Source organism: Prionailurus viverrinus, chromosome F2 (assembly GCF_022837055.1).
Source record: "Prionailurus viverrinus isolate Anna chromosome F2, UM_Priviv_1.0, whole genome shotgun sequence".
NCBI lineage: Eukaryota > Metazoa > Chordata > Mammalia > Carnivora > Felidae > Prionailurus > Prionailurus viverrinus.
The window spans coordinates 76099217-76115302 of record NC_062578.1 but is presented as its reverse complement, the minus strand read 5'-3'; the positions used below and the strand labels follow the sequence as shown (position 1 = coordinate 76115302).

At 49.7% G+C, this 16086-nt stretch overlaps 1 protein-coding gene across 5 annotated transcripts in view; it reads left to right on the top strand.

Annotated features, from left to right (window-relative positions):
• Positions 1 to 16086, top strand: part of ZFAT (zinc finger and AT-hook domain containing) — a 286570-nt gene that overhangs the window by 124727 nt on the left and 145757 nt on the right. For all 5 annotated transcript variants that reach the window (XM_047841895.1, XM_047841893.1, XM_047841894.1 and 2 more), the window contains 2 exons: positions 2312 to 2488; positions 15641 to 15892. In XM_047841895.1, coding sequence (XP_047697851.1) covers positions 2329 to 2488; positions 15641 to 15892 — 412 coding nt within the window. In that variant the 5' untranslated portion in view covers positions 2312 to 2328. The remainder of the gene's footprint in view (positions 1 to 2311; positions 2489 to 15640; positions 15893 to 16086) is intronic.

Sequence of the window (16086 nt, the reverse complement as noted above, 5' to 3'; positions counted from 1 at the left end):
CCTCGTAGAGAGACAAGAAGTGTTGCTGTAATCTCTTCCTCTTTGAATGGGAAGCATTTTGGGTTCCTTAGGAATAAAGCATTTCTTGGAAAAAAAAAATATCGATTGACACTATTGACGAGAGTGCCATCGAAGAAGCAGTGTTCTGCTTTGTTACGTTTCTGTTTCTGGTGCTGTTTGGTCGGGGGCAGTTCTCTTAGGCCGCCACCCCTCCTGCTCGTTCGTGGAGAAGCCCTTCCTTTGGATCCAGAGGGGGTTACTTGTGCAGCTCCGGTGCCTGGCGGGCTTCCGTCCTCACTGTGGCGGTGGCCAGCAGGCTCAATGCCTTCCTTTCCTGTCTCCTCCTTCTGGGGGGGGGAGTCTTGCTGTGAGGAGAAGGAGGAGGAAAATAGGGGTGGGGGAGGGCAAGGGGGTGGAGAGCAGGAGAGAGTCTGGGGTTAAGATGGGAGAAGTAAGCATATGGCAAGTGGCAGAGAGGAAGGATTGGTGTGCTGGAGAAAGAAGTTACTGGAACTCGGTCACTGGGCGGGAGGGGCCGTTGCCTTGCCCCTCTGTCCAGTGATCTTCCAGGGTGGGCTGTGGCACCCTCTTACCAGGTGCAGGCACCTGTAAGGATGCACTGTCTTTGGAGAATTTTAAAGCAGTGACAACATTTTTTAAAAAGTTTAATTATTCTGAGAGAGAGTGCAAGCAGGGAAGGGGCAGAGAGAGAGAGAGAGAGAGAGAGACAGAATCTGAAGCAGGGTCCAGGCTCTGAGCTGTCAGCACAGAGCCCGACATGGGGCTCGAACTCATGAACTTTGAGATCATGACCTGAGCCGAAGTTGGATGCTTAACCGACCCAGCCACCCAGGCGCCCCAGACGTCATAGCATTTAAGTGTTGGTCTCCTTTTTTGTTTTGCTATCTCCCTGATCCACCAATTCTAAACAGTGTCAGTGGTAAAGATATTGCCTGCACTGGGGTAGCCCACTCCCATGGGTCCCCTTCCCCCCCCCCCCATTCTGTGCCACTGCTGGTGCCAGCCTTCATACCAGCAGGAGTCAGGCCGGGTGGGTGGGTGGGTGAAGGTGCAGGTGGGTGGGCAGGTGTGGCGGAGGAAGCCCTTGGAAGCCGTCTTCCGGTGGCTACACGTGAAATAGGAACCAAGGTCAGCGGCCACGCGTGAGGATGGGCGGTGGGAATGGAGGGGTCTGAGACATTTGTTCACCATCCACGGAGAGCAGGTGGCCAAGAGATCGCCTAGGATCGCTGTAGATCCGTCCAGCCTCCACGGAGAGCATGTGGCCTGGAGCGTGTGTGCCTGCCAGGCGGCACGGAGAGGCCCCGGGGGGCTAGTGATGGTGACGGCCCAGCCGTGTGGGTGACGTGGGCGCGGGCACGTGGTCGGTGGAGTGCTGTGGTTTCCTGAGTGCCTGCTGTGTTCCCACCGCTGAGTGGGCACGTGAGCTGTGTGTCCTGTTTCGTACCAGCGACCGAGGGGTTCTCACTACTCCTCGGAGTTCGCCCAGCTTTACAGCACTCACGGGCTGAGCTGGGCATGTAATCTGGGTCCCTGTGGCTTCAAAGCCATTGTCCTTTCCATTGTACCAGTTCTTCTTGTCGTTAAACAAATTCCAGCTTCTAATTATTTTTTGATCCTAAATTTAATATTCCTATGTGTACCTACAGTTATCTTATCCGACTAAAAATGAGCGTTTTCCCGTTATGTCTTCCTGCCTAGTATATTGGGATGAACTCTAATAGACTATTAGTAAATATTTGTGAATGGTGGTACTGCTTTCAAATAGGAATTAAGTAGCTTAAAAAAATCAAAAGATTCCCATTCTTCTGGTTTCCAGTCCCTGTGCCGGCCAGTGCAAGGTGTCTCGGCTCTTGAGAAATGCTATTTTGATCAAATTTTTCCTGGTACCTAACTGGAGAGAGCCTCGCTGGAGCACTTCATTGCTGTCAGTGCGGTGCATTCATTTGAAGGCTGGGTTTCGTTCTTTCGTGTTGCCACGTCGATGCCGGAATCTGGGCTGTCCGGTAGGCTTTGGTAAGGGGGGAGTCCGTATCAGATGCTATCCGGAAGGGCGGTGGTTTTGAATTTCGGAAGAAAGAATTTTCTGGCAATTGGGGCCCCCTGAAGTTAGAAGTGAGCTGCCTGGTGTGGAGGTATCCACGAGAGGGACGCAGTCAGGTGGAGGCTGGCCGTTGCTCAAAAGGGCAGCCTTCAATACTTTCCTTTGGCGACTGGAAGTAATCATTGTTTTTGTTCAGAGGAAATAACGCAGTTTGCTTTTTCTCCCCCCCCCCCCCCCCCCCCACAGAGAACACGGCCATCTTCATGTGCAAATGCTGTAACCTTTTCTCACCAAATCAGTCGGAGCTCCTCTCCCACGTCTCTGAGAAGCACGCAGGAGAAGGGGTTAGTGCGGACGAGATCATCATTCCCCTCAGGCCTCTGAGCACTCCTGAACCCACCAACCCACACAAAAGCGGAGATGGTAAGGGGCCCGGGGTGCCGGGTGAGGGGCCACGGCCACGGATGTGCCTGCTGGTGACGATGGCTGTGATTTGCCTGCCAGCCCTTCGAGGCGGGGTTTCTGTTTGCTGGGCATAGAAACCCGGAAGGTTCCCGTCTCCAACAGTTAACAGTTGTCCAGTTGTAGGTCCGTTCAAAATAAGGTTGTGGTTTTGAATTCACTGTACCTGGCCTCTGCAGGTGCTTCTCTGGCTTTGGAAGGAAGAATGAACGAAGGAACGAATGAATGATTGAGTGAATGAAAGGCGGGGATAGTGTCCAACAGCGTAAAAAAAACAAACGAACCGTGAGCTTATTGTCGGACGAGTGGGGGTCCCAGCCAGCTCTAGGACCTACCAGTTGCATTACCTGAGGCAGATGAGATGGCTTCTCTGAGCCTCACCGTGCTCCCCTGACAAATGAAGAGAACAGGCCTGTCACCGGGTGGGCGCTGAGGATTGGGTGACGCCTGGCACAGGAGACAATGAAGGGAAGCTGTGACAACATACGTGATGAATGTGTAAGAACATATAATCTGAGACCCCGCGTTTCTGGACTGAGCTTGTAACCCTGGAACAAGGATCCAAATTGCAAAGCTTTGGTTCGCACGGACTCCATCAGGTTCACAGTCGGTGTGTGAAGTGAGATACGTCTTGTCTGCAGCGTCCAGACATCTCCCACTGAATGGCGTCAGATGGGGCAGGTGGATGGATTAGAGAAACCATCTAGGCCCCGTAATTAGGTCCCCACAGACAAAGACAATGTGTAGCCCAGTAAGAGTAGCTGCAAACGACAGTGGGGAAAAAAAGCCCACAAAACTATTTTTATACGATGAGGGACAACGGCCAGTCGCCTGTGCAGAAGTGCACTCTGTGGCCATCAGTGTTCCATCACAGGATTCATTAGCCACACTGATAACCGACTGCTCTTTCCTGGGAATATTCAGGCTGGCATTTCTAAATAGACTGGCTTATTGATCATCTGTCTGGCGTCGTTAACAAGGAGAGAGTCCAGACAAAAAAATGTTTTGGTTAATGAGTCCCTCTGGCCGTTCCCAGGGAGCTCAGAGGAATACACCTGACAGAGGAATAAGTTGTTGAGAAGTTAAGGGAAGTTCTGCTAGTCACTGTTAGTGGCGGAAGATGAAACCAAGAGAACCCAGCACCTGAAACTGGTGATGGCGAATGAGGAGGAGCAGGAGAATTTGTGTCCTCGTCACCGGCAGCCGGTAGTGCTGTGTTCACGGTGTTTCAGCTCCATCACTGGCCTCGTGAGCTCTTTCCACTTCGAGAAAGCAGGACTGAGGTGGGAAGTCACACATGATCACATCTCAGCCGATAGCGCACGTTTGATTCTCTTTGCTTTGGGGACGAGGAGGGGGAGGGAAGTCAATTTGTCATTAAGAATCTACCCAATAGCTTGATTAAAAACATGCAAAAGACCTGAACAGACATTTTCCCAAAGAAGGCATACAGACGACCAACAGGTGCATGGAAAGATGCTCAATGTCACCACCCATCCGGGAGGGGCAGGTTAAAACCACAGTGAGGTATCACCTCACGGCCCTCGGAATGGCTGCCCTCAGGAAGACAACAGGTGCTGGCAAGGATGGGGAGAAAAGGGAACCCTCGGGTCCTGTCGGTGGGAATGTAAATTGGTGCAGCCACTATGGAAAACGCTTTGGGGGTTCCTCACAAAAGTAAAGGTGGAATTAGTATATGATCCAGCAATCTCACTTCTGGAAATACATCCAAAAGAAATGAAGGATCTTGAAGAGATATGCACACTCCCGTGTTCATTGCAGCATTATTCACAATGGACAGTCTAAGTATCTGTCAACAGATGAATGGATACAGAAAATCACACACACACACACACACACACACACACACACACACACACACAGAGGAATATTATCCAGCCATAAAAAAGGAGAAGGTCCTGCCATTTGCAACATGGACAAATCTGGAAGACACTATCCTAAGTGAAATAAGCTAGACCCAGAAAGACAAATCCTGTATGATCGCACGTAGATGTGGAATCCAAAAGAGGTGAATTCATAGAATGAGAGAATAGAAAAGTGGCTCTCGGGCAGTGGGGGATGGAGAGATGATAGTCTAGAAGGCACAAACTTTGAGATGAATAAGTCCCAGGGATCTAAGGTGCAGCAAACAACATTGTATTGTATACTTGAAGTTTGCAGACAGAGTAATCTTAAGTGTTCTCATCAAAAGAAGAAAAATGGTTACTATCGTTGATTGTGGTGAGCATTTCACAGGGTATTATGGACATTAAATCATCTTGTACACCTTGAAGAAAACATATTGTGTAATCTAAGTATATGCAATTTTTGGCTATCAATCATGCCTTAGTAAAGCTGGAAAAAAAAAAAGAAAAAAGAATCTGCCTAATGCTAAGGCCTTCACAGTTCAGCCACGCCTCCCTCTGCCACCCAGCCTGGGAGTGAGTAAGGCTCATCCTTCCAGACCTCACTGGAGGATCCCTGATGACTTCCACATTCCCCACGGCTGCCTTCCTGTTGAGCAGTTAAGATGCCTTGGCTTGGGGAGCCCACGTGGCTCAGTCAGTTGAGCACCTGACTCTTGATTTCATCTCAGGTCATAGTCTCATGGGTTGTGGGTTTGAGCCCTGCATTGGGCTCTGCGCTGAGCATGGGGCCTGCTTGGGATTCTCTCTCTGCCTCTCTCTCTGCCATTCTCTCGCTCTCTCTCAAAAATAAAGAAAATAAACTTTAAGAAAGAAGAAGACGCTTTGGCTTTCCAAGGAGTGTAGCTTAACGGACAGATGGAACCAAAACTTTACTCAGGAACTGATTTAATCAGAACCCCTGTCTCTGGGGTTGAACATCTATAGACTCAGAAGAATGGATAAACTCTTCTGTAAAATTCATATGGCAGAGAGAAGTCACGTGGGTTAACATGTCGAGAACTTTGAGAAAGCTTGTTACAAACCCTTAATTCTATTTTTATTCAGCTTTGCTTATTAAGATTTTCTTTCCACTAAAATGAAATGTGAATGAGGTAAAAGAATCTGAATTTTTCATTTCATTTCTAAATAATGAATAAACGATCAGAGAACAGATCTTCTGGAACTCTGCGTGTCAGTGTTTTATAACACACACGTGTGCTGATTTCCACCACCCTTGCCCTCGTTACTGATATTAGTGAAAGAGATGACTGTTTGCTTGGGAGGCCATCCCGGGCCCCCCTCTTCCTAGGGATCCCTCTTCCTGTTCGTCTCCCTGACAGCCAGCCCACCAGGCCCGTGTTCCCCCTCTTACCTGCTCTGCAGTCGTGGTCCATCACTCTGTGGGGATGACCGTGTGGTTCTTTTTCCCTTTCATTCTCTGAATGTGGTGATTTGGATGGATGGATTTGCATACCCAGAGTCACTTCCTGGGATACACCCCGCTTGGTGACGCCGCATAGTCCTTTTTAATATGCTGCTGGAGTTGGTCTGCTACTATTTTGATGAAGACATTTATGTTTAGATGCAGAGATAACGGTAGGATCGTTTCTCTGATGTCTTTGGTTTGGGAATCAAAATGGTTTGTGGCCTCACAGAATGAGCTGGGAAGTGTTCCCTTCTCTTTTGTTTTTTGTTTTGTTCATTGTTTTTTTTTTTTTTTTTTTTGGAAGATTTTTGAAGTGTTAGTGTCCGTTCTTCTGAAATGTTTGATAGAATTCACCAGCGAAGCCCTTTAATTCTGGGCTTTTCGTTTTTGGTGGGAAGATTTTTGATTACTGATTCCGTTTTTTTGCTTGTGATAGGTGTACGAATATTTTCTGTTTCTTCTTGAATTCTTTTCGGTAGTTTGTGTCTTTCTAGGAAATTTTCCATTTCCTCAAAGTTATCTCATTTGTTGGCATATAATTAATTGTTCATAGTATTCCTTTAGAATTATAAAAACCTTTTTTTGGTAAGATTAATACTAATTGTCCATCTTTCATTCTTGATTTTAGCTATTTAAGTCTTCCCTCTCTTTTCTTGGTGAGTTTAGCTAAAAGTTTGTCAGGTTTTTTTTTTTTTTTTTTTTTTTATCTTTTGTTTTTCTGTCTCACCTCTTTACACTCTTAATTTTCATTTTATTTTTTCTTTTCCTGCTCGCTGTGTATTTGGTTTGCTTCTGTTTTCTCTGGTTTCTTGAGTTGGAAGAGTAGGCCACTGATTTGAGATCTTTCTGTATTTCACATAGGCCTTTACAGCTATAAACTGCCTTGCGAAGCCTGTTTGCACTGCGTCCCATGAATGCTCGCATGTTGTGTTTTCCTTTTGATCATCTCAGTGTATTTCCTAGTTTCCCTTCTGATATCGTCTTTGACCCATGGGTTACGTAGGGGTGCCATTTAATTTCCATGTATTTATGAGTTTTTCAAATTTCTTTCCGTCCTTTTTTAAATTCAATTTTAATTCACATACATTACTACATTAGATGCAGTATGTAAGAAGATGGTTATTCTGTATTTTTATACATTAGGAAGTGATCACCATGATGGCTCTGGTTACTCTCCGTCACTATCTGTGGCTGTATTGAAGTTATTACAATATTATTGATTATATTTTCTATGCCATACTTTTCATCCCCGTGACTTATTTACTTTGTCCCTGGAAGTCTGTGCCTTTTAATCCCCTTCATGTATTTAACCTGTCTCCCCAGCTGTCTCTCTCTGGCAACCACCAGTTTGTTCTCTGTAACAATGAGTCTTTCTGTTCTGTTTGTTCTTTTGTTTTTTAGAATCCGTATATAAGTGAAATCATATATATTTATCTTTTTCTTTCAGACTTATTTTACTTAGCATGATGCCCTCTGGGTCTGTCTGTGTTGTTGTGAATGGCAAGATTTCATTCTCTTTTTATGGCTAGGTAATATTCTAATGTCTGTGTGTGTGTGTGTGTGTGTGTATGTGTGTGTGCATTGTGTGTGTATACATATGTATACACATGTGCGTATATATACATATATATGTACACACACACCCCCACCCCACATCTTTTTTATCCATTCATCTATTGATGGACACTTTGGTTGCTTCCGTATCTTGGGTATTGTAAATACTGTTGCAGGGAACGTAGATATGCATGTATCTTTTCAAATTAGTACTTTTGTTTTCTTCGGTACCTAGAAGTGGAACTGGCAGATCATAGGGTAGTTCTTTTTTTGACTTTCTGAGGAAACCCCATATTGCCCTCCACAGTGGCTGCACCAGTTTGCATTCCCACCAGCAGTGCACGAGGGTTCCTTTTTCTCCACATCCTCGCCTGTTTCTTGTGTTTTTGATTTTAGCCATTCTGACGGGCGTGAGGTGTAGTTTTGACTTTGCACTTCCCTGATGATGAGTGATGTTGAGCATCTTTTCGTGTGTCTTGTTGGCCATCTATAGGTCTTCTTTGGAAAAATGTCTGCTCAGGTCCTCTGTGCGTTTTTTAATCGGGTTTTTTTGTTGTTTTTTGTTATTCACGTGTGTGATTTTTTTATTTCTAATTTCCGTCCACATACTTTGTATGATTTCAGTCTCTGTACATTTATTGAGACTTGATTTATGGCCTAACATGTGGTCTGTCCTGGAGAACGTTCCACGTGCAATTGAGAAGAATTTATGTTCCGCTGATGGTGGTGTTAAGGCTTTGTTTTTACAGTGCGGTCCACGTCTTCCATCTCCTTGCTGATGCTCAGATTTTATAATTGAGGAATATGTGCTCAGAGACTGGGGGAATTATGACAACACCCTCAAGGTTACCTGGTCAGTAGGTGGGAGAGTGGGATTGGACCCAGCTGCCCTGGTGGCATTTGCTTGTTCTTACACTGATGTGGGTATAATCAAATTCTTACTGTGAAGCTGCTTTAAGAATTATTTTCCAGGGCACCTGAGTGGCTCAATTGGTTAGGCGACTCTGGGTTTTGGCTCAGGTCATGATCTCATGGTTTGTGGGTTCGATCCCCACGTTGGGCTCCGTGCTGACATAGCGCCTACTTGGGATTCTCTCCCTCCCTCCCTCTCTGCCCCTCCCCGATCTGCATGTTTTCATGTGCACACTTGCCCTCTCTCAAAATAAATAAATAAAAACTTAAAGAAAAAAGGAATTATTTTCTTTTGTTAACGAATTTACCTTCGACCTAAATTTTTCTTGAACACGTTTTCTCTCTCTCTTTTTTGGTGTATGTATACTGGAAGATTAGTTGCCTGTACAGTTTAATTTTTAAAAGTATTTAAGACTTTAATTAAACTCGGATTCTTAATACGAGCAAATTTCTTCAAAAGTCTTTCATTAAGAACTCCGAGTCTTTCTTTTTTCTCTCTGTGCGAGTCCATACTATTTGAGGCTTCTAGAAGCTTAGTTTCTCTCTAATGATTTCTATTCAGGCTTAACCTTCACAATTCATTTTAAGTTGAGAGATACTTGAAATGGTTTAATTAAACCTTTAACTGAGCAGTAATTGATTTATTATTTTGGTCTCCCTTTATAACATGAAGGTTCCTAAATCCTTTGGTTTATTTTATAGCCTTTTAATCTTTTTTGCTCATGTAGGAAGTGGTCTGCATTAGAACCTTTCATTTTCTCCCCTCTTCCTAATCAAGTCTCTGGCTGTGGTCCAGGAAAAAACTGCCTCGTGGAGAGAACGTGTGCGTGTGTGAGTGTGTGGTTGTGTCGGTGAATGTGTGTGGGTGTGTGTTTGGGCGTCAGTGATGGGTGAGCATGTGTGTGCCCACATCTCTTCGTCCTGATGGCGCCTGGGGCAGGCGGGCTTCCTGGAGCTGGAACTCAAGCGGGTCACCAGAGAGCCTTGTTTGAGCTCTTTTATCTTGTTCCTCTTTCAGACCTTCCATAGAAACTCTTCTCCTTCTTATCTCTTCCTTCCCTCCCATCCTGCTTCTTTTTTTTTTTAATGTTTATTCATCTTTGAGAGAGAGCACAAGTGGAGGAGGAGGGGCAGAGAGACAGGGAGACACAGAATCTGAAGCAGGCTCCAGGCTCCGAGCCGTCAGCACAGAGCCCGTGACATCATGACCTGAGCCGAAGTCAAGACACTTAACCAGCTGAGCCACCCAGGTGCCTCTCGCTTCTTTATTCAGTAGCTGTGCACCTGTTACCTGCCTGGGTGCCGTGCTGGGGGCAGGGTGCCGGACGCAGGGGGCGCTGTTCCTGTGGGTCCGCCTCCTGGCTGGTGGGTGGCTGGTGGGCAGAGAGGCGGTTGTGCAGTGCAGTGGGGAAAGCACTTCTCTGGGCCCAAGTGCAGGCTGCTAAAGAGGGGGTCACACAGTCTAGTTTGAGGGTGAGAGGAAGCTTCCCACAGGAAGTTGGCATCTAAATTTAAATGTCTGTGTCGTCTCTTCTGGACAGCTGCCGCCATAAGGTCGCGCTGAGTGTCCGTAGGCGTGTTGCACTTGCTGTTCCAGAAGCCACCGAAACCTGAGCCCTCTCTTCTGCTCTGGTAGGCAGCATGGGGGTGGTTAAAGAGCACCCACCTCGGATAGACTCGTTCCAGTTGTGGACTGGTCACGTGACAGCCATGGCTGCCGTGGCCCACAGCCTGCTTTTGTGCAGATTACGAAAAGGCGCCCCCGTTCTGGGCTGGTGAGTTAGAGGTAGCAGGCTTGCTTTCTGGGCGAACCAGCCGAAACCGTGATCAGGGCTGATGCAGCCCGTGCGCAGTGCCCACCTGCCTCGAGGAGCATGGCCCAGGGATCGGCCCCCCGCCTGCCCTCTGCGGGCACAGCTGCGGAGGCCCTGCTGCTGGCCTACGGGAGTGGCTCTCGGCATCTGTCACAGGGAGATAAGATGCCGGCCTTTATTTTTGAAGAGGTTATGGGATAAATACACGTTAATACCTAATGCCTTAGTACGTGGTGAGTGCACGAAGCACTTCACGGCCCCGGAGTCAGAGCGCTCCAAGGCTTGTAGCTGGGTGACACTGTCATCACTTTCCTGCAGAGTGCAGAGAACAGGTCAGATCGTATTATTTCTGCGCTCGGGAATGAACTGAGCCGACACAGGAGTGAAGCTCACGGACTCAGAGGCAAACAGTGGGTTTAAAGCCTTGCTCTGCCACTCATCTCTTCTGTGTCTTGCGGCAAATTGAGCAATCTTCTTAAACCTCAGCATCTTTTTCTGAAGAATGGGAATAACACCAGTGGTTCCCAGACATTTGATGGGGAAATGCATGTGAAGTGCTCTGCGCGATGCTGAGCTGTACGTGCTTAATGATCGCTGGTTGTTGCCGTTGTTCGCATGACATTTCCGCATCATTGCTGGGAAGTCCACGGGGAGCAGGCTTGGGGTGCCTTGCCTCCCCGGTGCCTCGTGTTCCAGGGCCAGCCGTAGTCTGTCCCGTGAAGGGGACGCCACGTTCCCCATAAGCCTAGAAGGCTCACACTCCCGCGCTTCTGATAAATAATTCATCGTCTTCCCATTGCTTCCTGGGCTCGTTGGAAGTAAATGTCAGAGACTGAGTGTCAGGCCCAACTGTGTGAAGAGTTTCAGGATTTTCCTAAATTCTTGAGTTGGAGTGACACGATTAAGCCACGGAGTGAGGGTGCTGGCTTTCTCCTTAGTCTTCAGCACAGCGAAATGTGGATGCCCCGAATTCTGCCCTGGCTTTCTTGCTGTGTGAGAAACTCTAAATGAAGAAATCAAGGGAAAAGTGCAGTAATGAACAAGAACGGGTGTGCATTGACGAATCACGTGATGTGATGGTGGCCTGGCTGGGAGGCTGATAGTTCCTTCAGGGAGACTGTCCATGTCAGAATATTAATGAGCAGGGCCGTAGTAATAAGCAGCTGTCACTTATCCATCACCTTCTAAGTACTACGCTCAACATCTTAATGGGTTGCTTTTATTTATAAGTGACCATAAAACAGTCTTGTGTTTATTCTTCATATTGGAAATGGAAGCTCCGGGGATTGAACTCAAGGCGGCCTGTCTCCCAGCTGGTGTTCTCTGCACCACACACACTGGTGCCTTGAACATGCTGAGCACCCTCCCGAGGGGTACGTGACTCAGTGGAAAGATCTGGGCCGGGGAGAAGGAAACCTGGATCCTGGCTCTGAGCTCAGCAGCAGGCTCTGGAAAATGTGCTGAGTGCCTCGAACCTTTGAGTCCCTCATTTCTCTTCCTATTGAGGAAATTACATTTGCTACATCCATCTCTTAAGGTTTTTATGAGGATGAAATGAGATAATAACTGGGAAAGTGCCTCGCACACTTGAGTGATGTACAAATAAAGGGCTCACGTTATTAGATTTTTAGTAGCGTGGAGCTGTTTTTTTTCATGGTGCCCATGTTGTCTTCTGATTGAATTTAAAAACCCTTGGCAGAGGCTTCCTGTCCCTTGCTCGTTTTGGCCTTGGATCTTCTGACTGTGAGGAAGCTGTCCCCCAACTACAGCTTTGGGACAGGGTTGAAATGATGCATGCTGGCTCACCCCTTTCTTCCTTTGGGAAACTGTGGACACAGGAAATGGCCTCCTGTCATCAAACAACTGATGGACGTGTATTTACTTATTCGGTGGCTGCGACATCTCCAGCTCTGTCTGCGATCCTGTGGGCCCTGGGGATTCAACCTTGGGATGTGTGACAGAGGTGGGGAGAAAGGGACACATGCAGTCGGAGGCTGTGTCAGTGACTTACATGCTACGTGTGTCTCATACTGTCAGCGTGAGACCAGCTGGGGCGGCCTCGTGGAGGAGGCTCTGAGGGTTTGAATTGGGGCCTGGGGTGCAGGAGGTGGGCACAGGCAGGGGGCAAAGTGCGGGTATAAGAAAAGAGACTGGGCTTACCTGTGCAGATTTCGGGAGGTCTAGAACATTGCCGAGCAGCAGGGAGAGAGCACAGCTCTGTGTGTGTGTGTGTGTGTGTGTGTGTGTGTGTTGAGCCTTGTGAGAAAGGACCTAGAAAGTCAGGTCTGAGTGTTGTAAACAATGGAAAGTTCCAGAGCAAGGGCACAGCAGTGAGACAAGGGGTGGAGGCGGAGGAGGGCGGGAGCAGGAGGCTGGAGGCCGTGTGAAGGGATCTAGGTGACAGGGAATGGAGAGGGGGTTCTGTGGGCAGATGTCTTTGGGACAGATCACAGAGACACCGGACAGAGGGACCCACGGAGGAGGAAGGGGACGGAAAGGAAGCCCATGCCGAGGTCTGGACCGCGGCGTTCTAGGACCTCGCTTGCCTGGGGCCCGGGTTCTCAGCACTTCTGCGGGGCGTCCGTGGTTGCCCCTGTTCCCAGTGCTCTTCAGTTATTCCAAGTTCACTTATGAATATTTCATTTTTTGCTAACTAATTGGTCTTGAGCATCTGCATTATGGATGTGGCAAGATGTAAGATGAGTTTTGTCACCGTCGTGTTAGAGGTTTTCCAAGGCTCTCAGGGCTGATTTTGTGTCTCTCCCTTGACAGCCAGATTATGCACCACTCACCAGTTTAATTCACTGGGATTTATCAGTGCCTGCCGGCCCTGCGGGATACCAGGTTAGGTGTTGGGGGGGCAACAGGCAGTCAGGACCAGGGCCATGAGTCCCCTGTGCACAGACCGCGGCAGGCAGAGCCCTGCACCCCGTGGCACTGTGGCACGTGTTCCGGCTTGTCTCCGAGGAGGGAAGGTGGGGTGCCCTGCCGCCGTGAGCGTGCTGAACCCCGGGTGAGGGGCACGGTTGCCCACAAGACTGCTGGCCCCAGCCGTAAGTTTGGGGATCCCCGGGACCAGCTAGCTACGAATCCGGGGGACCCCAAGGGCTCTCTCAGCTTCCGTGGTTTGTTGGAATGACTCACAGAACTCGGGAAAGCAGCATACCACGATTACCATTTTCTATAAAATGTGTGTGAGTCAGAACCAGCCAAAGGGAGAGATGCAGGGGCCGAGTCTGGGGTTGGAGGCTTTGAGGTGTGGACCTTTTGGTCACCCTCCTCCCCCTGTGGAGTCCTGGATGCCTTGCCTTCTTCCAGCTGTCTTACATGACAGGACCCAAGAACTTCCAGCCAGGGATGCTCACCCCAGCCTTCGGTGTCCAGAGGTTTTATGGGGGGCTTGGTGACCCACTGCCTACGTGGCTGGCCGTTGGTCCCATGCTCGTCCTGTAGGTTCAGATGAAGACGTTTGTTCTCCGGTTCCTCCAGAGGTCAGGGCCGGTCCGACTTGTCACCGGGCCCGTCATAAATCACGTTGTTAGACCAGGCATACAGGCACCCCTGTCGGGCAGGACCTCCTGAGGGCCTGGAGGTCCCCCCCAGTAGCCAGGGGCAGAGGCCAGACGTCTTGTCTACATGGCTGCGTCCCTCATAGGGCATTTCAGAGAGGAGCATCAGGCCGTCTGCATGGCAGGGTTCAGGGTCCCTCTTCGGTGTTGCGCCCGGGCCACAGACGTCCGTAACTGTCACGAGACACGTTTCTGCAGCTCAGCCGACGTGACACGCGGTGCGTGTTTCATAGCCTCCCCGCCAGTCTTTCTCTGCTGTTCCTTGCCGCTTCAGTAACTTGCACAAGATCATGCCATGGTGACGGAAAACAAGGAGAACTGTTCTCATGACCGTGAGGTAAACAGTTCTGTCCTTACTGTGTACATTCCTTCCCTCGCTGCCCCCTCCGGCCTCCCATACACGTCGGCTGGGCCTTGTGTCTACACAGCTGTTCTGCTCGGTAAAACGTGGTGTGGGCCACAGGATCGAAGCGTCCTGTGCCCTCGTTCGTGCCACCTGGTCTCTGCCTTTGCCTGCCTGTTGTAAAGTGCTCCCTCCCCGGCCCCCCCGTCTCCAACACACCCCGGACAGAGTGGGAAGGCAGGGATTATATGCCTCCCTGTGGCCCTGGCCGACGAGGGCTCCGCTGTGGCTCTCGGTTGGGGCCGACCCAGCCCGGCCCTGCAGCTCCACAGAAGCCCTGCCCCTGCAAGGGCTCCCCCCGCAGCTCTTCCCCCGTTCCAGTGCTCCGTCTCCTCGAGTTCTTGGGGACCCCGCGTCGGAGCAGTCTCCTCTGTCCAGGGCCCACGTTGTCAAGCCGCTCGCTGGTTCCTGGCAGATTCTGCCCCAGAACCGTCCTGCCCTCCTCTCCCCTGTGGTCTCCCTGCCTGACTTGGGAGCACCGCAGCCCATTTCACGGGTCCTCATGGGGGTGGCCGAGGGCGGGTGGGTGACGCTTTCCTGTGCAGGGCGATAGCCTTGGAGAGAGCAGGAGGGGCCCCGAAGACCTCACTGCTCGGTACGTGACCATTTTCCCAGGGTGGCTGCTGGAGCCTAGGACCCCTCCCCTCCTCCGCTGCTCAGAGTCAGAGAGGATGGCGCCCTGCAGGCGCCTGGCCCTGGGGCTCCGGCCACACTGTGCTGGCTTCCTGCTTGGCGTCTCTCAGGGTACCTGTCATGTGACATCACCTGAGCCCGCGCCCCTCCACCTTCACACGAGCAACAGCAGGATGCTCCCCGACCCCGCTCGCCAGTCTCACTTCCTACCCGCATTCTGGAGGTGACTGCCTTAAACACGAGCGCCAATTAACCAGAGTTACAAGTTGACAAATGATTTGAAGCTTGCTCCAGAGCGGCTCTGAGCATGCCATCCAACCCGCTAGGTCGCCTGGAAACTTGAAGCACGTTGCTCTTGTCTTTAGTCCTGTAATTGGTAGATTGAGATTGTAATTCTTTTTTCCCTGTTTTATCAGAACAATTTGGCTGTAATAATTATGACGTCTTGAAATAATCTGAATAGTTGTGCAGCTCATTATGAGCACGAAAGGCTAAGCGGCCTTTGAGAATCCTTTGCAAAGAAGTCCTTAAGCACTTTTCCGAGAACTGGGTATAAATGGATCTGCTGCTTGCTTCACTAGGAGTCTGATTTGTGAACCGGGCGGCTGCCGGTCACAGTTCAAAATCGTCCCTACTTTACGGAGGAAGCCTGTGCCAAGGTTTGATCGCATAGTATTTTTAAAGGAGAGTATTAGAAAACTGGTTGTACGTTGGCATGTGGATGCAAAACTGAGCACTAAAGGTACGTCTGCAGCTGTTAATTTCTGGAACGGCTTCAGACTTTCTGTTTTTCATAAAACCCGAAACTGAACACATTTCCACATTTGGAAGTTGAGTGCGTGCTGTGCACTGTCGCCTCCTGTGACTCCGTTGTGCCCTCTTATTTCCTTGGTAGAGTTTTCGGTCATGAAGAGGAAGAGAGGCAGGCCGAAGGGGTCCACGAAGAAGCCCAGCGGCGAGGAGGAGCTGGCAGAGAGCGTCGTCAGTCCGCAGGAGGGCAGTCCGCCGGCCCCAGAGGAGGGGAGCAGCCTGGCTCCGGGCAGCTTGGAGTGTGGCCAGTGCCGTCGAAAGTTCTCTAACCCGCGCCAGCTGAGGAAGCACGTCTGCATCATCGTGCTGAACTGGGGTGAGGAGGATGGAGACGCAGGTACGTTGCCCAAGGGCTGGACGCGCCAGTTTCTCGCGAAGACGTGTAACTGCAGACATCCGTTTGCCTTGGGTCAGTTACTGCATGGAGATCGAGCGCTTTTATATGCGGCCTACCTATCTGGAAAAGTCTGTGTTTGGGAACCGATGACTGTTACTGTCGGTGACATGTCCGGTAGGCGGTGCCCACGGAGT